The sequence below is a fragment of the Lissotriton helveticus genome, chromosome 8, assembly GCF_964261635.1.
Source record: "Lissotriton helveticus chromosome 8, aLisHel1.1, whole genome shotgun sequence".
Taxonomy (NCBI): Eukaryota; Metazoa; Chordata; class Amphibia; order Caudata; family Salamandridae; genus Lissotriton; species Lissotriton helveticus.
In genome coordinates, this window is record NC_136069.1 from 847,681,930 (window position 1) to 847,705,528 (window position 23,599).

General features: G+C 44.4%; 1 protein-coding gene across 3 annotated transcripts in view; it reads left to right on the forward strand.

Annotated features, from left to right (window-relative positions):
* The window catches only part of ATP11A (ATPase phospholipid transporting 11A), a 912,970-nt gene that overhangs the window by 466,572 nt on the left and 422,799 nt on the right, over positions 1 to 23,599 (forward strand). For all 3 annotated transcript variants that reach the window (XM_078657659.1, XM_078657658.1, XM_078657657.1), the window contains exon 7: positions 14,650 to 14,753. In XM_078657659.1, coding sequence (XP_078513785.1) covers positions 14,650 to 14,753 — 104 coding nt within the window. The remainder of the gene's footprint in view (positions 1 to 14,649; positions 14,754 to 23,599) is intronic.

Genomic DNA, 23,599 nt, shown 5'->3' on the forward strand with positions numbered 1-23,599 from the left:
AACCCATTGGATGGAATGGGTTAGGCCGCCGGAGAAGTGCTGAAATGGCTCTCTAGATAGAATCTACGCACTTTCTGTGCGGAGCCTGTCCTTGTGATGTGCTCTTGGTGTGCTGGTGTAGTGTAGTTCCTATTATCCCAATAGGCTCTGCGCATTGGAATAATACCTTCAATAGTATAGGCCTAGACCAGATGTTAACTAGGTCTACTACTGTCGATATAAGACTTAAAGTTTTGGGTTTGCCAGCTAGCTCAGAGTTCACTAGAAACTTTCTCGAATGTTCAGGAAGGAATTAACTTCCCTGATTAGACAAGAAGGGATTTAGTTTCTGACAACCATAGAACATGACAACTTTGCTCTCCCCTAATCAAGAGTGTATCTCGAGAGTCGTGTGAACAAAAGGCAATTTATTTTACTCAGTCAGTACGTGCATTCTTAGTCTCATCAGATTGTAGAGAAAAGGAAGAGACGGGCGTGTTCAATAAAAGATGTTATTTATTGATCAGTCTCTTTTCTCGTACAAGAGAAATGGATCGATATTATTGCAATACTTATAGTTAAGTAAAGTGCATACATTAGAAGCAGAAGTATAAAATAATACTGTAAAAACATTGATATGGTTTCTAAGCCATATGAAGGTTTAAAATGAATAAAATATATTACATACACATATACATTTGACTAAACGTACTCAACTGGTGTTTCTAGATACGCCTACCCCGTGTACCTGACCTAAGTCTAATACGTGGGCGGGAATAGAAAGTTACAGTTTAAGTTAAGTTTGTTTTTGCCAAGTGACCGACTAAAGAATTCTCTGCGAGGGGTTATTCAGTTCTGTACCTGGAATCTAGGATGAATGAGTGATGGTATCTCTCGTCTCTGGTCTCGATATTCCAGGCTGCCTGCGAGGGCTACCCGGAAGCGCCGGAGCTGGATTTCTCGGCAGGAGAAAGCAGCTGCTCGATCTCAGCGCGTCAGGAAGGCGGGGCTGCGCCAGCGGGGTCTGCTCTGCTCTGGGCTTCGGCAAGTCTGGCTGCTCCGTCCTCGTCACCACCGCGTGTGTTTGCATAGGGCAAGATCGGTAATATTTATACCTTTAAGGTGCCGAGATTGACGTAAGGATGGACATAGATACGTCAATAAGGATGTCATACGACCAGGTCGTTAGCACATTCTTTTGCTGAAGTTCTCGGTGAAATCAAAACAATGGCCGCAGGGTTTTTCCCAGGTTGTCATAGGTTTGATTTGTTTTGAGAACTCCGTATGCCTTATCAGGGGCTGGAGGAATATCGCTTGTCTAATTAGATGGCAAGCGTTATGACCTAATCAGATAACACGTTCCTGTGCCGTAGTGTGGCTTTATCAGATAACGGTTCCTGCATCATGGGGGTTTTCTGCCTCATGGGATGGCTGCTAGTTAACTTGTTAGTTTGCTAACCAGAATAGGGTCAGGAATAGGGGGATCGATACAGAACCTATAGGAATACATCACACCCACTCCACGCTAACTATGGACATATTTACTAATCTATGCATAGTAAAACATACTATAGAGTATTGTGTATACCTTACCACCCCAAAATACATAAATGCATTTTGAAATTATCAAATATACGGAAAAAATGCAGTCATATGTATAGTATGCACTCAAGCTGTAGAATAATGCTAAAGTAATCACGCATTTGTATACATTATTGCTATTTTGTATATGAAAATTTACACATGAAATGGCTCTTAATACAAAAAAAAGGTTCGAGACCATTTCATCACAGAACAATAATAACTATGAACATGCCAGCGGGCAGCTAATGTCTATAAGTTATCTAAATTAAGAAATCTTAGTTCTCTAAGAATAGTTCTTACTTTAAGCAGAAGATAGTGTCCCGGAAAATATGCAAAAATATTTTGGGGCTGCTGAAAAAATTGCTGTCCGTGAACTGGAGGGAAAATTGTTCATGTGACTTTATTATTAAAGTTGAAGGCCAAATTCAGGGAACGCCGTGTACGAGCTTGCTCAAAAGTCTCTATTTCTGCTCTGGTGAGAACATCATATCATTTAGGCTTTCGAAAAAGTTGTCAACAGCTTCCTGGGAGAGTTCCACTAACTCGGAAATAGGTGTAACCATGCATTCGTGCGCATGATTGTCTCCATTGACATTCTGATTTGGATTGCTGACAGAAGGTCGTACCTGATCGATGCTGCTTTCATCTTGTACTTCACTACCCCTTAATTGTAGTGGTGAAGCTTCCACGAATGCCGTCATCAGGATTGGTAGCCTTTGAGGGCAGCACAAAGCGTGAGCCTTTGTTGGACTCAACAATGTTTCTGCATCCATTGGCGCATCCGATTGTAGCGTCAGACAGGTGTCTAACACGCATTCTTCTCCGCATAGCAGGCACCTTAATACAGGTAAAACACATCGTTACCACATTGGTCGAAAGGATAGAAACCAAGTCATGTTCAGGTCTCTAAGCCGGGATAGTCCCAGGATTTTTGATATCCGGTCCCGGTATCCAATGGCTAGGATTGTTTCTTCCCTTGTCGCAGGTGTTTTGTCTGTGACATGGTTTGCCATAACGAAATATAAGGACTAGGAATAGGATTCCTGCAATCAGTCCTAAAATGAGGGGAAGTCCGCCAAAAATCGAATGGACGAAATCTGGAAAAATACCCAGTATGGCTTTGAATGGTGTTAATGCCATCGAAAATACTGTCTTAAATACTTTTGAGACTCCATTGGTATCAGAAATATTTAAGATTTCATTCAGGATTTCTGCGAAATGTATGGGGGAATTAGTTGATAACAATGAATGTATCTCTGCAGTCGTCCTTGCGACTTGGAGATCATACGTTTCTTTTGATGACGTGAGCCTTGTCGGCGTCTGAAGAAGCACTGTTTTCATTCTGCTTAAAGTATCTATTCGAATAGAAGTAATTTTCAAGTTGGGCCATGCCCTTGCCTCCCTGTCTGGAAAGGAGCTGGGGAACAATGAGTGTCCACAGCACTTGACCTTCGCAGTCGTAGTTACGAGATAAGGAGTCCCGGGCATAAGACTACAACATCTGCGGTCTACAATTAGAATGTAACTCCCATTATAGAGTCTTTGAAAGAATGGTTCAATCTCTGTTGCAGGTGCGCCTTGCTGGTGACATGAAAGGTTATTTGAGTTCCCTTCACAGGCTCCATGCAAACTAATTCCGTTACACAGAAGTGTACCGCTTAGTGACATTGCACAATTATTGCCACTAAGAAACACTTTCTGTCCTTTATTACTGACACATGCATGCGAATAGGGCAGGTTCCATGTTGTTTTTATGTACCCTTTTCCCAATTTTTCGTACATGCCAGCCTGTATATATTTTTGGCAGTATTGAAACCTGAAGGTTAATATTGGAATATTTATTATCCCATGTATTATCCATTCACTGACAGGTCGTTCTGACATTGTCACTGGTAATCTCTCAAGTTTCTCAATGCTCAGGATTGTATAATCAGCTCCCTTTTGGGCCATACTGATTTGTCTATCAGTAAGGTTAAAGATATAGAATAGTGACGTTGTGTTGATTAAACGCCAAGGCACATAGCCTAAACGCAGATTTTGTAACGTCCAGCCAAGCTGTACAATAGAACGCAATTGGGACTGACCGTGTTGTAATAACAGTAAGTCTTGCGATAATATGTCGATTGCTGAAGACACAATGCTGTCCAAAGAAAAAATTCTGGAGGACAGAGTCATTAACCCATTGTCCACTACAGAAAGTGATTTTTCCAAATTAATACGGTCAATTTCCCGTATTCTCTCTGCTGTTTCAATTTGAGTAACCTTCCAGGCCTCATTGTATGCTGCATATACAGAGGCTGCTATGAAACGCTTTTGACGCTGTTTGCGTGGTCCCATAGTGAAATCACGCAAGTCAGCACCATCAGTAAGTAAAGTTAGGTGTTGCTTAATTTCTGCCAGTGTGGAAGTTTGTAGCCATTGAAGGCATAATTTGCCCACACTGTAGGTGGTTATTATCCCTGGGTGATGTCTTTGGGGATATCTAGGGTCTGGCCTGGTCATTTTGAACCCCTGTGTTTTATTCAGGAATCTGTCTTGACAGTTATTAGTATCTGTGGGCCAGATCAACCACTGTTTCCAATCTGGATGTGTTCTGTTTTGGTTTAATACATAATTTACGTCTATCTCTTCATCTGTGGAACTATTGCTGTTCATTGTTGGTTTTGGAATAGACGGTTTATTTCAGTCTTTGATTTTGGCTAGGCCAAGACAGGTGGTTTGTTGAACAGTTTCATTAAAAAATATAATTTGTTCTGGGATCATGCAGGCTCTAAACAAAGATTCTATACCCTGTACTTGCCATTCTTTTGTACCCCAAACACTTTTCAATTCAACATTTTTGTCCCAATAATCAAAACCAAAAGTATTCATTTGTTCAAAGAATGAGTCTGAATATATCAATTTTGTGTTGGTTATCATGGTCTTCATCCCTGTCTTATTTGACAATTTGAAATAAAATGTTTCAGCATTACTTATGTTCAAACCTGAAAAGTATGAATATTTGTCGTAAACGGTTCTTGAGCTTCCTTTTGGAGGGGTTGCACAATGTTCCCATTGATTATAATTTAAAACATTTCTAGGTTGTGCAGATCTATGTAAAAAATGGTTACCATAGTGGTTATAGCAATACATACTATCATAATTTGTAGAACCCTGCAAATAATCATGTTTGGTAAATTTAGCAGACATTACTAAGTCAGACATCATATTATTAATGCTTTCGAAGTCCCAATCATCAGCCAATGAGCTTGGTTTTACAAAGTCACTCAATGAGATCTTAATTTGGTGTGGATATTTCAGGATTTCAACCGGACCATAGATTTCGTAGTCTGTGTTGTCCCATGCTACCCCACCCGGTATAGGATTGGCTGTGAAGTTGGCTGAAGAAAGTTCTCTTTTCTCGACGTGTGAAGATGTGTGTGGTTTGAGGATCAAGTTGATTTTCTGACTTGCTGTGTCCATTTTAGCATATTTTCCCTCAATGAAGCGTCCCAATGTTAGTATCATGATGAGCCAAAGTATGAGGATAAATGCACCAAAACCCACCCAAAATTCGATCCATGGAGAAATCAGATATGTTTCTTTCAGTTGTTTCAAAAGTTCTTTAGCTTTATCTTTAAAGGTTTTTGATGATGGCTGTGTCTTTGATTCAGTGAAGCCTTCAGAGGAATCATCGAAGTTTATGAAGTAGCCGGATGCAGTTCTGTCAATAGTTCCAATTACTTCAGGATTACTGTTTCTTGCATTATCATTTGGTACTTCATTATAGGTTGGTGTGTCTCTGCTAAATGTTTTTATTTGGGTTTTCAGAGGTCTGAGTTCTATTGCATTGTTGCATAGTCCTTGTTGTTCTTCTGTAGGCGTTTCGAATGTGATGAGCCTCTTCGATAGGACCTCTGTACTGGTAGCAAACCTTGGTGTTCTGCTACTTATTGGGAGTCCACTTGGCCTACTATTTGTTATCGGCCACATGATTGTGGTTTTACCAGGTCGATGGATACAACTCGGTTCTCCTTTTTACCAGCAAGCGGCGGTAGTACAACTGATCTTGTCCCGTTGACAGACAAGACAGGAACTGCTTTTCTGTAAGAAGGCCCAAATTCCTTCTTTACCGCGATCTTTTCTCTGACTAGATCCCCGACTTTTGGAATCCAGACAGGTCTTGCTGGGACAGGTGGTGGTTCTTCAGTGGTTGTTGGCTGTTGTTTCAACTTTATGTTGCTCAGGTCTTTTCTTGTTTCATTTAAGTCCTGCAAAATAGCCAAACGGTCTTTGATATCAAAGCTTTTTTCCTTCACCACTGAAGTTTGACTGTCAAGGTCAGAGATTAACATCCTAGTTCCAAATAATAATTCGTACGGACTGAATCCCTTCAGAGAATTTCTTGGCAAGTTATTTAGACTACGTTGGACACTTATTAGATGTTTGACCCACCCAGCTCCCGAACCTAATATCCTTCCCGTTATAGATTGCTTTATGCCTTGGTTTTTTCTTTACACCATCCCGTATCCCTCAGGAAGGAAGTGAGAAGATTCCCGCTGTGCTATGCTCATTTGGTCATGTTTCCCATCAGGCTGGAAGGCTAGAGTGAAAACAATGATCAAACATAGCATGCTCTTAGCGTATATGCCATTTAGACTCGCAAATCTTTGTATAACAGTCCAGACGTCAGCCGAGTGCTGGTGATCTACATTATAAGTGGAAACTAGCCTGTATATGTTAATCGCAAGCCTTGCTTTTTACTCTTGATTTTTTCTGGAGTGAAACGACGAGGTATTACACTGTTTCTCTCCCCACTGCGATTTCTGTTGCAGTTTGGGCAGTTTTTTACAAACATGGTGTGATGCAGGCTCATGCCTGGCCACCAGTACCTTGATTGTAATTCTTCCAGAGAATCTTTTAGTTTGAGGTGTCTGAGACCCTCACCCATATGCGCGTCTGCGATTAACAAGTTTCTCCTGTCCATGTTTGGAATCACTCTATCCCCCACTCCAGGGATTCGAGCAAAAGGGACGGAGTGTGCATCGATTATGTATGTATAATTGAGTGGATAGTTGATCGGTAGCGCTGAGCAGTCGCCTTTTAATGACGTTTTCACCGCCAGCACTGTTTCACTGTCAATGTATTTTAATGTACGCTTTTTTCGAACAACGGAAGCCGATTTAGTTGCTACCGCTGTGGCTGTTTCAGCCAATGAATTCCCTGCAACGTGAACGCCATCACGCTGATGACTCAGTGAGTGTGTCACGTGAGTCTTTGGTAGTTCTTTTTGTAAAAGAGCTATTTGTTCCCAGAGCAGTTTCTGCTTTATTGTTGCATCTGTGTCATCTTTGTAACCGTTTTGAGTCCATGTCTGCAAATCTTTGTTATATGATTTGACGCAGTAATATGAATCTGACACTATAAGTGTCGGGAATTCGCGATCCGCATTATCTAGCGCCATTTTCAATGCTATTATTTCAGTCTGTTGTTCTGAATTAGTTTCTACTGAGTGTGATTTTGTTAATAGAGGTCTTAGTTTACCTCCGCGCCACACTTCTTTTGTAATCTCACATGTGGGGTTGTATGCTTGTTCTCCCCAAACGGAGGGTTGAGCATGTCCGTCTGTATAGATTACACAAGCGTAGTGTCGTAAGGGCAGAATGTCGATTGGCAGAGGGAATGTTCTTTCATATTCTAGATTTTTTAAATCCTCTAGTTCTGGATCAAAGTAGTAGTATACTTTGTCCGTTGTGATTGAATTTACCCATTGTATCCATTCCGGATTCAATGTCGTTGTTGGTAAATTACATGGGGTTGTTAATGCCTCAAAGGCTGGTTCTGCTGTTCTGACTGTGATATGTCTACCGTCAGCTTGATCTTTTTCTCTAGCTATTGCGGTTTGAACTGCATGAACAATTTTTTCTTCAATGCTGAATTGCTGTTCAGCTTCTGTGTACAAGTGTGATTTGAATGCAATTGGTACCTTTTCTCCCTCATTAGAGGTCAGGTATGTGAATCCGCATCTTCCTGGGATGACTCGAATCACAAGATTGCGTGTGTTATCACGTGTTTCTAATTTTGTTTTAATTAGCATGTCTGTTTGTAAGGATCTCAGAATTTCTGTGTGTATTTGAGTCCAATTGGTTCTTTTAAAATCAGGTTTTATTAGATCATAAAGGGGTTTGACCCTTTCTGCGTAATTTGCAATGTATGTTCTTCCGAAATTTAGGAAGCCTAGAATTGACTGTAGGTTTTTTAGTGTTCTAGGTGCTTGGAGTACGGCACATTTCTCTAGAAAATTGTCAGCCAGGCTTTTGCCTTCACTTGATAATTCATATCCTAAGAACAGGACTGTCAGATGGGCAATTCTGGATTTTTTAAAGTTGAATTTGTAACCCTCTGCTGCGAACCCAAGTATTATGGTGTTCACTCTCTTCAAGTGAGTCTCCAAGTCATCATCTGTTAAGTATATGTCGTCGACATACGATAATGCTTCGTCGTCATATATTTGTAGTAATTCTGTTACTCTCGCTGAGAATACTCCCGGGCTGTTCTTGTACCCCTGGGCTAACCGACAGAATTGCTTTTGAGTGCCATTTATTGAGAATGCAGACACATATCTGCTCTCTGGTGCTATGTTTTGACAAAAGAATCCATTAGAGATGTCTAATGTTGTTTTGTATTTTTTGCGCACTATGTTATTCATTAGTGCAGCACTGTGCGAATTTTGCACTGCAAAAGTTTTGCAACATGAGTTAAGGTGTCGGTAATCCAAAACTAGACGATATGAATTGTCTGGTTTGGAGACCGGAAACAAAGGGTTGTTCATTTGTGAGGTGCAAGTTTCAATCACCCCCTGGTATTCTAGCTGATCTAGAATTTCTTTTACCTGTTTTTTAGCTTCTTGCTTAATTGGGTACTGCCTCTGTGCAGTAGGTTGTGATTTTAACTGGATTTTGTGAGGAGGAGAGTCCTCATCCCATCCTACGTGATTTTTATATAAAGCAGGAGCTAGAGCTACTGCCCACTTTCTGGCAAGTGTATATTTTTTATGAATTGGGATATGATTTGAGAAGGCAGGCATAATTATTTCTTCGCCATGAGGGCACTCCCTGACAAACTCTGGTGGCCAGTCTTTTTCAGCTAGAAGGATGTCATAGCCCTTGGAGAGATTATCCCAAAATAGTCCCCTTATTTTTCTAGTCTTATCCCCCTCTATACGTAATGTTATTTCATATATTTTGTGGGGTTTGCTAACTCTGGTGTCTGCAGTTTCCACTTGAAGATATTCATTCGTGTCCACTGTCTCCAGATGATTCATAAGGACTTTGCGAGCTATGCTCACTTCTGCTGCGCTGTCTAGCATTGTCTGAGCCCATTCTCTGTTTTTCAGTTGTGTCCTCAGTATTCTCGGCATTGTTAACTACCTTGATACTGGCTACCTTCTTTTTTGGAAATTGTAATTTCTTTTTTAGCTGAGCAGGTTCCTTGTCTTTGGACTTGGCGTGCTCTTCTCTTTGTTCTGATCGTCCTCTTCTTTCCGATTTCTGCGAGGAAGTCTGAAAAGATTGAGAGGGACGTGTATCAATGTCTTGATATCTATCAGGCTTTTTTATATTATCCCTATTTCTAAGGTTATATCTTTTCCCAAAGGGGTCACTCTGGGGTGACTTGTGTCTTTGGTTCGGAGATTTTTATCTTCGCCTAGGAGACCTTCCTCTGGACTGGAATTTCTTTTCTTTAGGATTGGATTGTTTGTTTCCATCCCAGTTCTTTTTCTGTGATGTTGAATTATTATTAAAAAATATTTTTTCAGGACTTTCAATTAGTTGTGGTTTTACTGGTATTCCACCTAAACTATCTCTACCTAGTTCCTCATAGGATTTTTCTATGATTCTGGCAATTTCAGCTGGTTGGTCTGCTATATCTGTCTCCTTTAACCTCTGGCGGATCGCCACGTTTGCTGCTTCACCTTTTATGTTGGCTAATAATATAGCTGAGACCTGCTTGAAGTCTTTTAGTAATTTCATACCAAGAGTTAAAGCGGGTTCTGGACCATATTCATCTTGAATTTGTTTTAGCACATCTGGTATTACCGAAATGGATGGAACACCGTGCGTTTTTGTGTAGATGGAAGCAAAGACTGTACCCCAAGTGTCACAGTCCTCAATGTGTGGTGCGATTCCCATTGGAAGACAGATAGTCAGAATCCTGTGTTTTTCTAACGGGGTGGTGTCTGGAAACACAGCCTCGATTTGGGTGATTTTTTGTGCTAACCAGAATGGTATTTGTTCCAGTTTAGCTGGTACTTTACCTAGGCAGGATTGTATGTTCTGTGGTGTAATTTTATTTGTGTTCCCCTGGTGAGGGGTCAGCTGTGGAATTTTAATCGCTGGCTGAATTGTTGAAGTCCGCATCACATACTGGACTAGTTGTCTATGTATTTTTATTAATTGTTTTAGTTGTACTAAAAGATCTGTGTACTAAAAGATCTGCTGCAGACATCCCATTGATGTCTGGATGTGGTGTGTATCCGGCTAGGACCGGCCACGTTGCTCCTGGTCTACCTAAAGGACTGAGCCTGGTGATGTGATTATTGTGTTTTAGGGCGCCATTAAATAAGAGCAAATGCTCTTGAAATTTAAGTGGTACTTCCACCTCCTCGAAAGGAGTGTACATTTCAGGAGGTTCCTCTATTTTGTAATAGTGGAAGTACTTTGTTACAGCATTTGCTGCTGGAAAATGTATCCATGAATAGTATACCTCTGTCTGCCGATATTCGTGTGCCTCAATTACGAATATGACTGTACCACCTCTAGGTGTCAGTCCATTTTCTATAAGTTTTAAGGTTATAGATTTTCTTTTAATGACCGGGATGAGTATTATATCCTGGTCAGCGTCTTGTAGTGCAGTATCAGCTGCTGCGATTTCAGCTGCTAATCTAACTGCCTCTCTTTCATCATCACTGTCTGCCATTTTACCGACAGGATGGTCACTTTGTTTGTTTGCAGATCAGGTTTCTTATGGAAACAAAGATTAGATGCACAATATTTTGGAACGGTTTATCCTTCAACGTTGACTAAACCAAGTATCATACATAGGAGTTTCCTCCTGCGAGGTTTGGCGGATATTACCTTTCACCCACTCCAGACGTCTTTGGAGTATTATGGGGAAAAGGGGTCTGAGTGAGAAAGCACGACTGAGTTACTCTAAATGTCTTACGTTAGTTTTATCGCCCTTCCAAACGCGTTGGGCGCCATGTAGTGTAGTTCCTATTATCCCAATAGGCTCTGCGCATTGGAATAATACCTTCAATAGTATAGGCCTAGACCAGACGTTAACTAGGTCTACTACTGTCGATATTAGACTTAAAGTTTTGGGTTTGCCAGCTAGCTCAGAGTTCACTAGAAACTTTCTCGAATGTTCAGGAAGGAATTAACTTCCCTGATTAGACAAGAAGGGATTTAGTTTCTGACAACCATAGAACATGACAACTTTGCTCTCCCCTAATCAAGAGTGTATCTCGAGAGTCGTGTGAACAAAAGGTAATTTATTTTACTCCGTCAGTACGTGCATTCTTAGTCTCATCAGATTGTAGAGAAAAGGAAGAGACGGGCGTGTTCAATAAAAGATGTTATTTATTGATCAGTCTCTTTTCTCGTACAAGAGAAATGGATCGATATTATTGCAATACTTATAGTTAAGTAAAGTGCATACATTAGAAGCAGAAGTATAAAATAATACTGTAAAAACATTGATATGGTTTCTAAGCCATATGAAGGTTTAAAATGAATAAAATATATTACATACACATATACATTTGACTAAACGTACTCAACTGGTGTTTCTAGATACGCCTACCCCGTGTACCTGACCTAAGTCTAATACGTGGGCGGGAATAGAAAGTTACAGTTTAAGTTAAGTTTGTTTTTGCCAAGTGACTGACTAAAGAATTCTCTGCGAGGGGTTATTCAGTTCTGTACCTGGAATCTAGGATGAATGAGTGATGGTATCTCTCGTCTCTGGTCTCGATATTCCAGGCTGCCTGCGAGGGCTACCCGGAAGCGCCAGAGCTGGATTTCTCGGCAGGAGAAAGCAGCTGCTCGATCTCAGCGCGTCAGGAAGGCGGGGCTGCGCCAGCGGGGTCTGCTCTGCTCTGGGCTTCGGCAAGTCTGGCTGCTCCGTCCTCGTCACCACCGCGTGTGTTTGCATAGGGCAATATCGGTAATATTTATACCTTTAAGGTGCCGAGATTGACGTAAGGATGGACATAGATACGTCAATAAGGATGTCATACGACCAGGTCGTTAGAACATTCTTTTGCTGAAGTTCTCGGTGAAATCAAAACAATGGCTGCAGGGTTTTTCCCAGGTTGTCATAGGTTTGATTTGTTTTGAGAACTCCGTATGCCTTATCAGGGGCTGGAGGAATATCGCTTGTCTAATTAGATGGCAAGCGTTATGACCTAATCAGATAACACGTTCCTGTGCCGTAGTGTGGCTTTATCAGATAACGGTTCCTGCATCATGGGGGTTTTCTGCCTCATGGGATGGCTGCTAGTTAACTTGTTAGTTTGCTAACCAGAATAGGGTCAGGAATAGGGGGATCGATACAGAACCTATAGGAATACATCACACTGGCAGATGCATTTTTTCTATATTTGGAAGGGGTGGCCATGGAGGGGGAGTCCTTGACCCAGTCACACGCCCGGCTCTTCATTTAAAAACAGGGCAGCCCGGGAATGGTGCCAGAGAAGGCTGGTGCAACGTTGTGTGGCACAGCCTGCTTTTTGTCAATAGAAGTGCAGGTGTGGCTGGGAGGACCTGGTCGTGGAAGTAGGGTCCCAGGGCAATTATGCAACCGTTATCAGCAAAGCCATTAACACCGATGGGCCTGTGTACCAAGGCCTAGCGAGTGAGGAAGGAGGGAGGAGGGGAGGCTTGGGTGCATGGACATGTGGTGGAGATGGGAGGGTGGTGGGGTGGAGGTGCGTCCAAAGCAAAGACACAGGTGCATGGTCACCAAGGCCTAATAACTCAGTTATGAAGGGGATGTTGAATGCATACACACAGGTGCTTGGATACCAAGGCCTAGTAACTGAGATGAGGGATGGGGCGAAGGGAGCCCACGTGTCTGTGTATCAAGGCCTTGTAACTGAGATAAGCGTTGGGGTGAGTAGACAGATGCTTGGTACTAAGGTCTAGTAACAGAGGTGGGGGTGCAGGTGGCTGGGTCCCAAGGCATAGTAACTGAGTTATGACATGGGGTTGGGGAGCAGAGGCACAAGTACTGGCATACCAATATCAAATAACAGAGGTGGTGGGCAAGGACACAGGTGCCTGGATAGCATGATCCTGTGACTGAGGTAATGAGAGCAGTGGCGTGTGGCACAGATGCACGGGTGGTATAATCTAGAGAGCGAGAAATGAGGACAGGGAAAAAAGAGCACAGCATGCACACGGATACCATGCTCCTGTGAGTGAGAAAAGAGGGCAGTGTAGGCAACAAGTATGGGACGAATGTTCCTAGGCATCAAGGTCTAGTGACCGACCAACAAGGGCCATGCATGGGGGTTGAGGTGACTGAGTAGGATACGTCACAACAATCAGGCGTCGCAGTGGAGGGGGCACAGATAAACTGGGTGCTTCTATCTCCTCCCACCTCATCTGCTTAGGGGACACTTGTGCCAGAATACTCCCCACCCCCAGTGAGCACATAGACGCAGAGGACACACATGGCACGCCCTGAAGCACACACAAACACTCATAGCTATGCTGGTCGTTAAACAATCCTTACTGTACGGTATGCGGGTGCTGGAGGAACAACTTTTCACAGGCTGGCAATTGCAGTCAATGAAGAGGCAAGCAAAAAGCCGGCAGCTACCGGTATATCACGAGAACTCAGAGCGTCTCTTGGGTAAAAAGACCAGAAAACCCAGTAAGCAGCTTGCAAGTGACCCAGGGGTAACGCTGTGGTTATGACATGATAGGAAACCAGAATGACCCTCAAAAAAAGGCAGAATGATGGATGTCTCTCTGGTTGTACCACCACATGCAAAAAGTGAGAGCCTCCTAACAGAAATGATAGCACTTAAAAAACAAGCACAGCTGAAGCACAGTGAAAGAGTTCCACAAAAGCGGATGAAAACAGTACTTGGGCCACAGGACATGGATAAGAGAAACACACAAGTAGAACAAGAGGATATATTATGCTACAGAAAAAAGAAATAGAGGAAAGGTAAGTGGCAAGCACACTAACCAGTGAACAGTGAGGGCGGGATGTAAGCCCCTTTAAAGATGAATATTAAATACTATAGATTTCACAAGCACAGCGATGTTCAGGCGAAACCTAAAAAGGAGTTTACACAAGGGTGGGGGTCCTTGTTTCTACAGTGTATGATTTGTGACCCCCCCCTCAGGGTCTGTCCCGGGTGGCAATAGGTCTAGCTACGCCACTGGAATACAGGTAATGCAAACTCAAGGCAAACACCCATGCCTACTTCCTAGGGTCTTTGTTGGATCTGCAAAATTTTATGGACCAGATAAGAGGTTTCATTGGTTCCTGATCATTAATTCACCCCCCATACAAATACTTATTAGGTTTTTGACGCATCTCATTTGCCACCTTGCGACGGCTATGTTTTTTGCTGCAGATTTGTTTTCCAGGGAACCAAAACCGTTTGCTGGTTTGAAATGACTTCTAGACAGGTCAGATTGACAATAGTTTCACCTTATCTGATTGCCTGCCCTTCCACTAATTAAGATTTGTACCTGTGTTAAACCAAACTGGAAGTGTAGCATCTCATTCGAATGTCTGAAATACTTGGCGTCTTACTGCCTCACATTCCAAAAAGGCAAAAGGTTGTGGGGGTGCCCTGTGCTGACAAAGGTGCGAGTTTCATCTCGATGGAAATCAAGAGTAGAAATTATATGATTTATTGCCGGTTGATTACTAAAATAAAATGATGTGGAGTAGCAGTGTTATTTGTTGATCTTTTTTTATACTAGGATTTTCGTATTCTGTAAATAGTGTGCCAGCCTTGTGTAGTTTTGTTTTCAGTGTTAAAAATGTGTGCATTCAGACAAACATTTTTCTTCATTCCAGACACATTATGCCATCCAGGATACAAAAGCCTTTCGTACCGAACAAGACATTGACACCCTTCATGCTACCATAGAGTGTGAACAGCCTCAGCCTGATCTGTATAAGTAAGCACATTCTTATTGCCATTTACAATATCTTTTAAACCTGTTTTAATTCTAAAATGAAGTTGTTATTCCAAGTTCATATCCCTTTTTTTTAAATATAGCTTAATTCGATTGCACAAGTAAGTTGCATTGCTATGTGGTAGGGAGGGCAAGCGGTGACACTAAGGCTGGATTCTTACACATGAGGAGCTTAGTTTGAAGTTGCATCATTCTGTTTCGTCCATAGATTTTTCCTATGCTTGGTAATTTGTGCAAGGGTAAGACATCCCCAAAAAAGGTTGACTCGTGTGTAATCCTTTTAAGCAAAAATTGCCTTATCTTTGTAAAGAGCACTTCGGAAACATAAGGTAAATGTATTGAAATAGAAAAATAAGTTTATTTGACAAATATGAAAATTGGTGCTAAAAATTAAATTACAACTAGTGAATGTTGAGCTTTCTCAAAATGTTTAATATCCAGAGAGACTGCTCACCTTCGCAGTCTGGTGTGGGCTGAATTTAGAGTGTGATAGAATGAGATTTAGCTGTGTTGGCTTCTGGAGATGATCTGCTATACTCACTTATTACAAAACCTTGTTTCAGAACTCCTTTCAGAGGGCCATGGGGCATGCAGGAAGTGGTTACTGGGCCCAACCGTGGAGGTTGAGACCTTTAACTCCTGATGTCCCAAGGCCCGACCTACTATGGATCATGAGCAACTGGGTCAAGTACCCATTCTGCACTTGACTCTCAGCGGTAGCTGTGCATGAACAGTCAGCGGCTCCATTGGGGTGGGAAGTGTAGATACAGGTGAGTTAATGCGAATCATAACTCAAAGTGCACACAGTACTGTTAAAAAATCAATGTCCAGGCAAATACTTGAAATACTTACTTTAATAACAATAAATAACTCTTTTATTTTTAACTCAACGCATTCAAAGGAAGAATGACATTCATAAGCAATAATAGAGTTCCCTTGAGATTAGGGCTCTTGTGTTTGTTATGCAAAATGCCTGTCCCACCCTTTTCCTTGTATTGTGTTGGGTTTATTCCCTGTTGGCTGGTTGTTGCATCCATGGAATGCTCACTAGTAGGCTGTACTCAAGAGTTCTCCTGTTGACTGTAGGAGAGTAGGGTCTGCTATCCTATGGTCACCCCAAATTTTTGCTTTTTTGCTTCACTGGTTTTCGACTACTGAGGCTGTGGGCCTGCTGATCAGACCCCCAGCCTGCTGTTCTCTCACTAAATTACTGACACATGTGCTATAGGCACATACCAATTGGAAATGGACTCCTTGTCAGCCCCTGTATAATGCACTATAGGTGCCCAGGGCATAGGGGCCACCAAGGCCTACCAGGGGCTGCAGCATATCTTTTGCCACCCCTGGCTGGTTCTTAAATTGACACAACTGGCTGATCACTCAGCTGGGGTAAGGTGGTGTAAGCACCCCTTGCTTAGATATAGTATACCTATATCTAAACCTATATCTGGACACATGTAAACCTGTGAGCCACTCCTATGGAAGGCCTCATCAATCCTGGAGGCAGAGTGCGTGGTTTTATGTGAGATGGAGCTCTAGCATGAGCTGAGCCTGTCTGCAGCTGTCGGGAACAACTCCCTAAGCTGTTTCAGGATAATGCCATACCATATACTCTTAAGTGCCTTATAATCCTCGCGGTTAAATAGCAACTTTGGTTTGGCTTTATCAAAACATGTCGTGTAAGGTGTCATACGATTTGGAATACTATCCCCTCGCCAGTTCTGGCGACGGGGATAGCATTCCACCCCTCTAGAGGGGTAAGGCATGTTCCTTTACTGTAATGCGGTTAATTTCTCCAAAGACCTTAGATCCACAAAATGGATGCCTCTGCCACAGACAAATGTCTGGACCCCTGCAGCTGACCGAAACTCGGCCAAATGGGTCCTGGACAAAGGGTTTCCTGTCACAGGAGGGTGTCACCGCCCTCCAGACAGGAGATAGTGGATTGTAGCAGGGAGGTCTGAAAGAAACCAGACACTGCCTGGGGCGCACAAGGCTGCCCCTTGCATAATCCGGCCAAACCGGTTCTGGGGCACTCCAGCCCTCGTGCCAGGGCGGCCTGGATCAAAGGAAAGGGGTGTATCCACCCCCTTCCTGGGTCCCACCCACAGGGGGGGACCTAGCAGGTAATCACGCCCCCCAGATTGGAATAAGAGTGGGAGCAGTGCCAATGCACATCAGATTTCCTGGAAGAAACATTAGAAACGAAACTCTGGACCCTTGGACCTCCATCTCAACGTGGAAGCCCGAAGAATCTCCCTTGTGGTCAAGGAGTGACCACCCTGCAGCAGCAGGCACCATCCAGCCCTCGACGTCTACTTAGTTGCAGTTCCCGCCGGAACTCGAGCGACTGAGATCGACGAGATCAAACTTGCCTGCCTTCCAACAGCCCGATCCACAGTCCCTGCAGAGCTGAGACCCGTGGAGGCGACCGGAAGCGTGGGGCACGCCATCTTGAATTGACCACGAGACGCTGACCGTGCAGCCCACGAGTGACCCTCGAAGCTGTGCACCGGGGTTTGAGAAGCCCCCACCCTGAGCTACTCCTGAGCCGAAGTTCAGCCCTCCACACTCGACGAGTGCTGCGTGGGGCCCTTCTGCTCCATTTGGCTCAACGCGTTGGCCCGGTCACTTGCCCGCTGGCTAGTGGCCCCTGTGCCGACGAAACTACAAAGAAGACTCGTGAATCTGGTTGCTCCAGATCCACACCAGCTCCCCTGAAAAGGAGCCCCGACTCTGACCTTCCTGGTCCGAGTGAGAAGCAATCTTCCGATCCCGCGTGGATTGCTCTTGCCAAGTGTTGGTTGCTCCAAACTTGAAGCCGACTGCACCGACGGTGAGAGCCTGCGTGGGACAGATCGTGACCTGCTCCTGGACGTCGCAGATGCCCCAGAGCCCACGTGACAGCGGAGAGAAGCTCCTCGACGACCACCTGATTGCGCCCGACATTGCCTGGTTCCACCCTGGTCACTGCTGAGTGACCCAGACTCTGTCCCCTCTGCTTTCAGGTACCCTTCGACTTGAGTTCACCCTTGGACTCCACCGGACACTTCATCTTCAACCCGCCTGCAGCCCTTTCAGCTTCAAGCACCAAGAGCCTGCGTGTCAAAACCCGACGCCACTTCGACCCTGTGCACCCACTTCCTGTGGGTGAGGTAACTTTGCTCCGCCGGTGTTCCCACACTGGTGCACATCTCTAGGGTCTGTGTGTTAAGTTTTGTTCCTCTAGGTCCAGCGGAAGTGTCCTTAAACTTTAACTTTATGACTTTTACGCACCATTGGTTAACATTGGTGCATGCGTGCGCTTTCCGCACATCTCCCGAATCCCGAGGGCCATTCCCGACTTCAGCATTGCTTGTCCTGACTGCTCCCAGCGATTCCCTAGGCCCTAGGCCTAACCACTGCTCGAGTGGCATCTCTTATACCACTTGTTTAGTATATGGTTTGAGTGGCCACCCGCCCTCATCCATAATTGTGCAACTTGTATGTTTAAACAGTGCTTTTGATTTAACGCTTGTGCCCCTTTATTCATAAAGAATACTGGGGATTGTTTTTAGTAATAAACACATATATTTTTATAATATATACTTGTGTGGTGTCCTTTCATTTGATATTACAGGATTGTATGTGGTAAAACAGCTCGCTTAACACGACCTCTTAAGTTAAGCCTTTAGGCTGCTTAGTCCATGCTACCCCTAGGATAGCTTGTCTAATAAGGTTGACTTACAACCAGACACCATAAGGGATTGTTTGGTCTGATAATAGGTGGTTCCAGAATTGGAAACATCACCTATCAGGCCAACTTCTCACATTGACCCTTTAGGAATTAATCAAAAGTGTCTATGGTGCTGCGGTACCTTCAGCAGCAAGTCCCCCGGGGACCCAGAGGCCTAGTTCAAGTCTTACCCACTCCTACAGTGTGGAAGCAGTAAGCCTTGCAGCAAGTGCCCCCTCTGTGGGCACTCACAAGTTGGGATCTTGCCTGGAGAATTCAGACTGCTTGCGTTACACACAACAGCACCCGGGAGGCGCAGGCTCTCTCCCATTAGCCACGCTGCTGGCTTTTCCCAGTGATCAGAGCTGGCTCCCAATCCTCGAAAACGAGGCAAGTTGTTCTTTCCCGCACGCGAGCATAAGGGGGTGGGTGTTAAATCCTGACTGGAGCCCAACAGGGTATGACATCTCCTGTGGCGTCCTTCACGGTCTTCGGGGGGAGGGAGTGGGGGGGATCAGTAAGGGCCAGGCCTTGATGTGCTGACTTGACCTGCTGGCCACAGCTGCAATCTTCTTTCTGGGTAATGACCCGAACGTCTGGTAATTTTGGCACTGGCAGCCCCTTCTGACATACAGGGTGGCAGCGGTACTTTCTAGCCTAGGCACAGACTCCTCTGGTGCAATTGCCTACACCACAGAGACCGCTCCTGGCATACTGGGTCGCCACTTAAGGCAGACCCAAGTTTCGTCAGGCTGGCAACAGTAAGTTCAACAGTGACCCCCTCTGGCATACAGGGTCATAACAACGAGGCGGTGCGGGCCTGGCGCTTTTCGCATGGCACTCAGTACACAGCTTAGGTCACGGCAGCCCTCTCCTGGCATACGAGGGTCGCCGGATCTCCGATGCACACAGGCAACGCCCTGTGGTCACAGCCGTTTCCTCATACCGCACTCAGGGAGTCCTCACGGTTGGGCTCCCTACTGGACCTCACACCCTCCAACGCTCTCCTCTTCCTCACAGGGCACACTGGTCTAGGCAAGCAGGCAGGTGCTGGTGGTCCAGTCTCCAGGGCAGGTGATTTTGGTTTTACTGGGTGATGTCCCAAGGAGGATAGTGGGCCTTTACCTCCAGTCCTAGTAACAGGCAGAAGTCGTGCAGAGTGCCCCCTTCTCACACAGCCTGTCTGGCTACTTCGTAGATGACATAGTTTGGAGTCTCAACCTCCCCTTCTTATAGTCTATTTCCAGACACCAAATATAATTTAGGGTCTGAATCTTTGAAGTTTTATGTTGGGGTTCTGCTTCTTTTGAGGTTTAGACTTTTCTTTCTCTTCCTTTCTCTTGGGAAGCTGTCTCTCACAGCAGGAAAAACTCTGAAGCGGATTATCCCACAACACAGGCCATGGGGGTGACTAGAGCTCACACCTGGCGTCAGCCACAGTGATATGTGCATCAGAAGGTTATTCCTGGGCTCCCAGCCCCACCCTTTATGATTCACTTGCCAGCCCCATCTCTTTTCTGAGATGTGTCCAGGCCCCTTCCTTGTGATCTATCACTGAATCAAAGAGCAGGCTCTTGAAGTGTAAAGGATGAGTCTATTTCTCCCTTCCTCCAGTGTGTGTCCATCCCAGCTCACAAGAATGCAGCAATGCGGTAATCTGCCTGGGGATTCCTCTACTCCTCATGTCTTCACCAGGCTGGGCTGGGCTTCCCAAAATGAAACCCAGGGTCCTCCATGTCATTTACCATTGCAAGAACGCCTACACTCCGTGTACATTCACACCACACGTACAGTCCAGTACTGTTAACTCCATGCATAGTGCCACTACAGACACACATACAATAAGCTTACAAAATCAGTCTGTGTGCTCTGGTCAGTACTGTAGCCTTTCTGTATTGTACCAGGGTGTTCTATTTGTAAACACACTGCCAGCGTAAATACTTGCCATGTGCGTACTGCACAGCACAGCACTTCGCCCTTCACGCATACACCGAGCACATGCTTTTATTTGCGCATGCACTTCAGTGCACAGCACTACATTTCTTTGCATTCCTCGCAGGCATACATATACTCATTACATGCACTAACCCGTTAGGTACTACACTGTACTACTTACCTTCATACTGTACCCTTCCCTGGTAAACATACATCAAGCGCAGCGCCACTACTCCTGCACTGTGCAGCAATATACATCTACCTGATGTAGGCCAAGGGCGAGTTAAGGACCTAGCAGCGGAGCTTTGAAAAAGTGAGTGAGACTGTAGGCCTTACTACAGTGGCACGGGGTAAATAGGACTTGTTCACTCCTACAATCACTACACTGTATTCTGACACCACTGTGCCCGTGCTTCTTAACTCTCGGTAAAGGCAGTATCCTTTCACCACTATGAGCGTACCGCTTTGGATGCCCCTCCCGGTCTAACAAGACCGCAATTCGGGAGACAGGCCTCTGACATGGCGCACACGTATGATCCAGGTTTGCCTATGGCAAAAAAAATCAACATTAGGGATTTAGACATCAGTACAGTTCGGCACCCAGGGCAGGGGAGCACTTCCCTTACCATGTGTAGGACTTTTCTGTCCCAACTGCTTGTGTATGTCTGTATCGGTTAAATGATTTACAAAGATATTTGATGACAGGCTTAAACAAAAACTAGCAATATGAAGAATATGATCAAAAGTGATCTTCGAGAGAGATGTGGCATAATACTGCTTCTAGTACCATGGTCCCATGGTAGGTCTGACCAGTGCATTAGTAGTGTTGCTTAAATAAATCTTGTGTTCTCAGTGGTCCCATGGTTTTGGTCGAATATGGTAGGCATGCTTAGCATGCCAGTGGCAGGGTCCATGGTTTTGAAGGTTATAGATAACCTTTAGGTTACAGATATAAGCATGAGGTTTTTCCAAATCCCGAAGTACAAATACTTTGCCATGCAGGTTTAAAATGGCCTCTTTTATTGCATGCCGTGCATATTTCTGCTTCTTCACAGTGCAGTGTAGGAACTGATATGATCTCATTTGCAGGATAAAACTAGGCAAAGATGGTTGCTGTAAAAAATAATATGAAAAAAAGTCATAACAAAGCTAAATATCCAAATATGCAGCCCTGCTTAGACACTAGAGAAGGCAAGACGTATTAATTTCATGGAAACTAACGCAGAGTGTATTTTTCAGCAATAATATTCTCTGATTTGAGAAGAAAGGCAAATATGGCATGGGAAGAGTTGAGCCAAGGCACTTGGAGGCCATATGAGATGACCTTGGTAGTGCATAAAACGGAGCACATTATAAAAGGGTAAATACTTTTGAAATACTGACATGTGAGCATTCATCAATAAGGCCAAGGTGAATAAGCAAGCTAAACCTACTACATTGGATTAAGAAAGTGTTGCCTTCTTTTCACTGGCTAAGAAGGTAGCAATCTGAGGGAGCAAGGGCCCTTTTATGCATCATGGTAGTTTGAAGATGCTGTTAACCTTAACTTCATTACATAAAAAAGCGAAGTTGTGTTTTTTTAGTTATGTAAGTATAAATGCAAAAGCCATTAAACCACCTGATCTGCACATGTGGGCAGCAATATATAGTAAGCTGGCTACTGTGCAGGTGCTTTTGTAGAGCAAATACTGGCCAACAGCGAGTATCTAAAATAAGACGGAGCCCTTACTGTAATGTGTGGTAGAAATCTCGGTGAAAACGTTTACTTACCATATGTGTATGTATGTATATGTATGTGTGTTTATTACCTACTGGCGGTCGCAAGTAGGTAGTTATAGTTAGGACCTAGTTTCCATAGGAAATCCGCAACATTCTATTTTGAATAACTTTGGCGCCGGTCGACGAATCTTCGCGAAATTCTCCAAGAAGATGGGGCACTCCGCTCCGATCCTGAAAGTTTCGGGGTGATTTGTCAAGTGGGGGCTGAGAAAAAAGGGGGGTCCCAAAACGTGTTTTCCCCATGCAATTTTCCATAGGGACCTTCAGACACGGCTACAGCCTGAACTGCTGAACGGAATTACACCAAATTTGGCAAAAAGGTAGAGTTTGGTTCGCAGATTACGCTTTTTGTTAAATGGTGTAAATCCGTTCAGTAGTTCCTGAGTAAATCAAAAGTCATAGATATATCTATAGCCGAAGTACCGTACGCGTATTCTTCCGAGCACTAGCTTTATGCTAATTGGCTGTCAACACTCCAAACCAGGAAGTGTTGGCAGCCCCCTGGTGCATACTGGAGGTTCCTGGTGGGCTACTTGGCCCCCAGGGACCCCTAGTATTCAAGGGGATTTAGTTCCCACTCTGGAAACGCGCCAGGGGGCTGTGTTGCAGGGAGGTGTAATGAGGCCACGCCCCTTTTTACACCTCTCTGCAACGCAGCCCCCTGGCGGATACTGGAGGTTCCTGGTGGGCTAGTTGGCCCCCAGGGACCCCCAATATGCAAGGGGACTTAATCCCCCAACTTAGAACACGCTACGGGCGCGTTTGCACAGTGGTGAAGGTAGGGGGCGGGGCTTGAGGTGATATGATATGTGTGCAAACATGCCCTGTGGCGCGTTTTAAGTTGGGCAATTCCTCTTCAATCCAGAGGTACCCTAGGGGCCAACTAGCCCAACAGATACCTCCAATAAGCACCACGGAGCTGCTTTGCAGACTGTTGTAAAAAGGGGGCGTGGCCTCTGAACACCTCTCTGCAACGCAGCTCCCTGGCGCATACTGGAGGTACCTGGTGGGCTAGTTGGGCCACTGGGGACCTCAGGATTGAAAAGGAATTAATTCCCCAACTTAAAACGCGCAACAGGGCGTGTTTGCACATATGCCACCTCAGGCCCCGCCCCCTTCCTTCACTATTGAGCAAAATATTCCTCTAAAAACAGCCAACCTCCGAATTCCGATTTACTCACCTGTTATCACGAGAGACGTCAGTGCTGCATCTTTGAGCCCAGTACGGACCCTGAAAAGTAAATCTAAGCGTTCTTACCAGTAACTTGTATTTCCTTCCATAGGAATCTATAGTGTGGTTTTCACCAGAAAAGTTTCTAAGTGTCTATTTTTGAAACGTACAAATATTCCTCTAAAATCAGCCGAACTACAATTTCCGATTTACTCACCTGTTATCAGG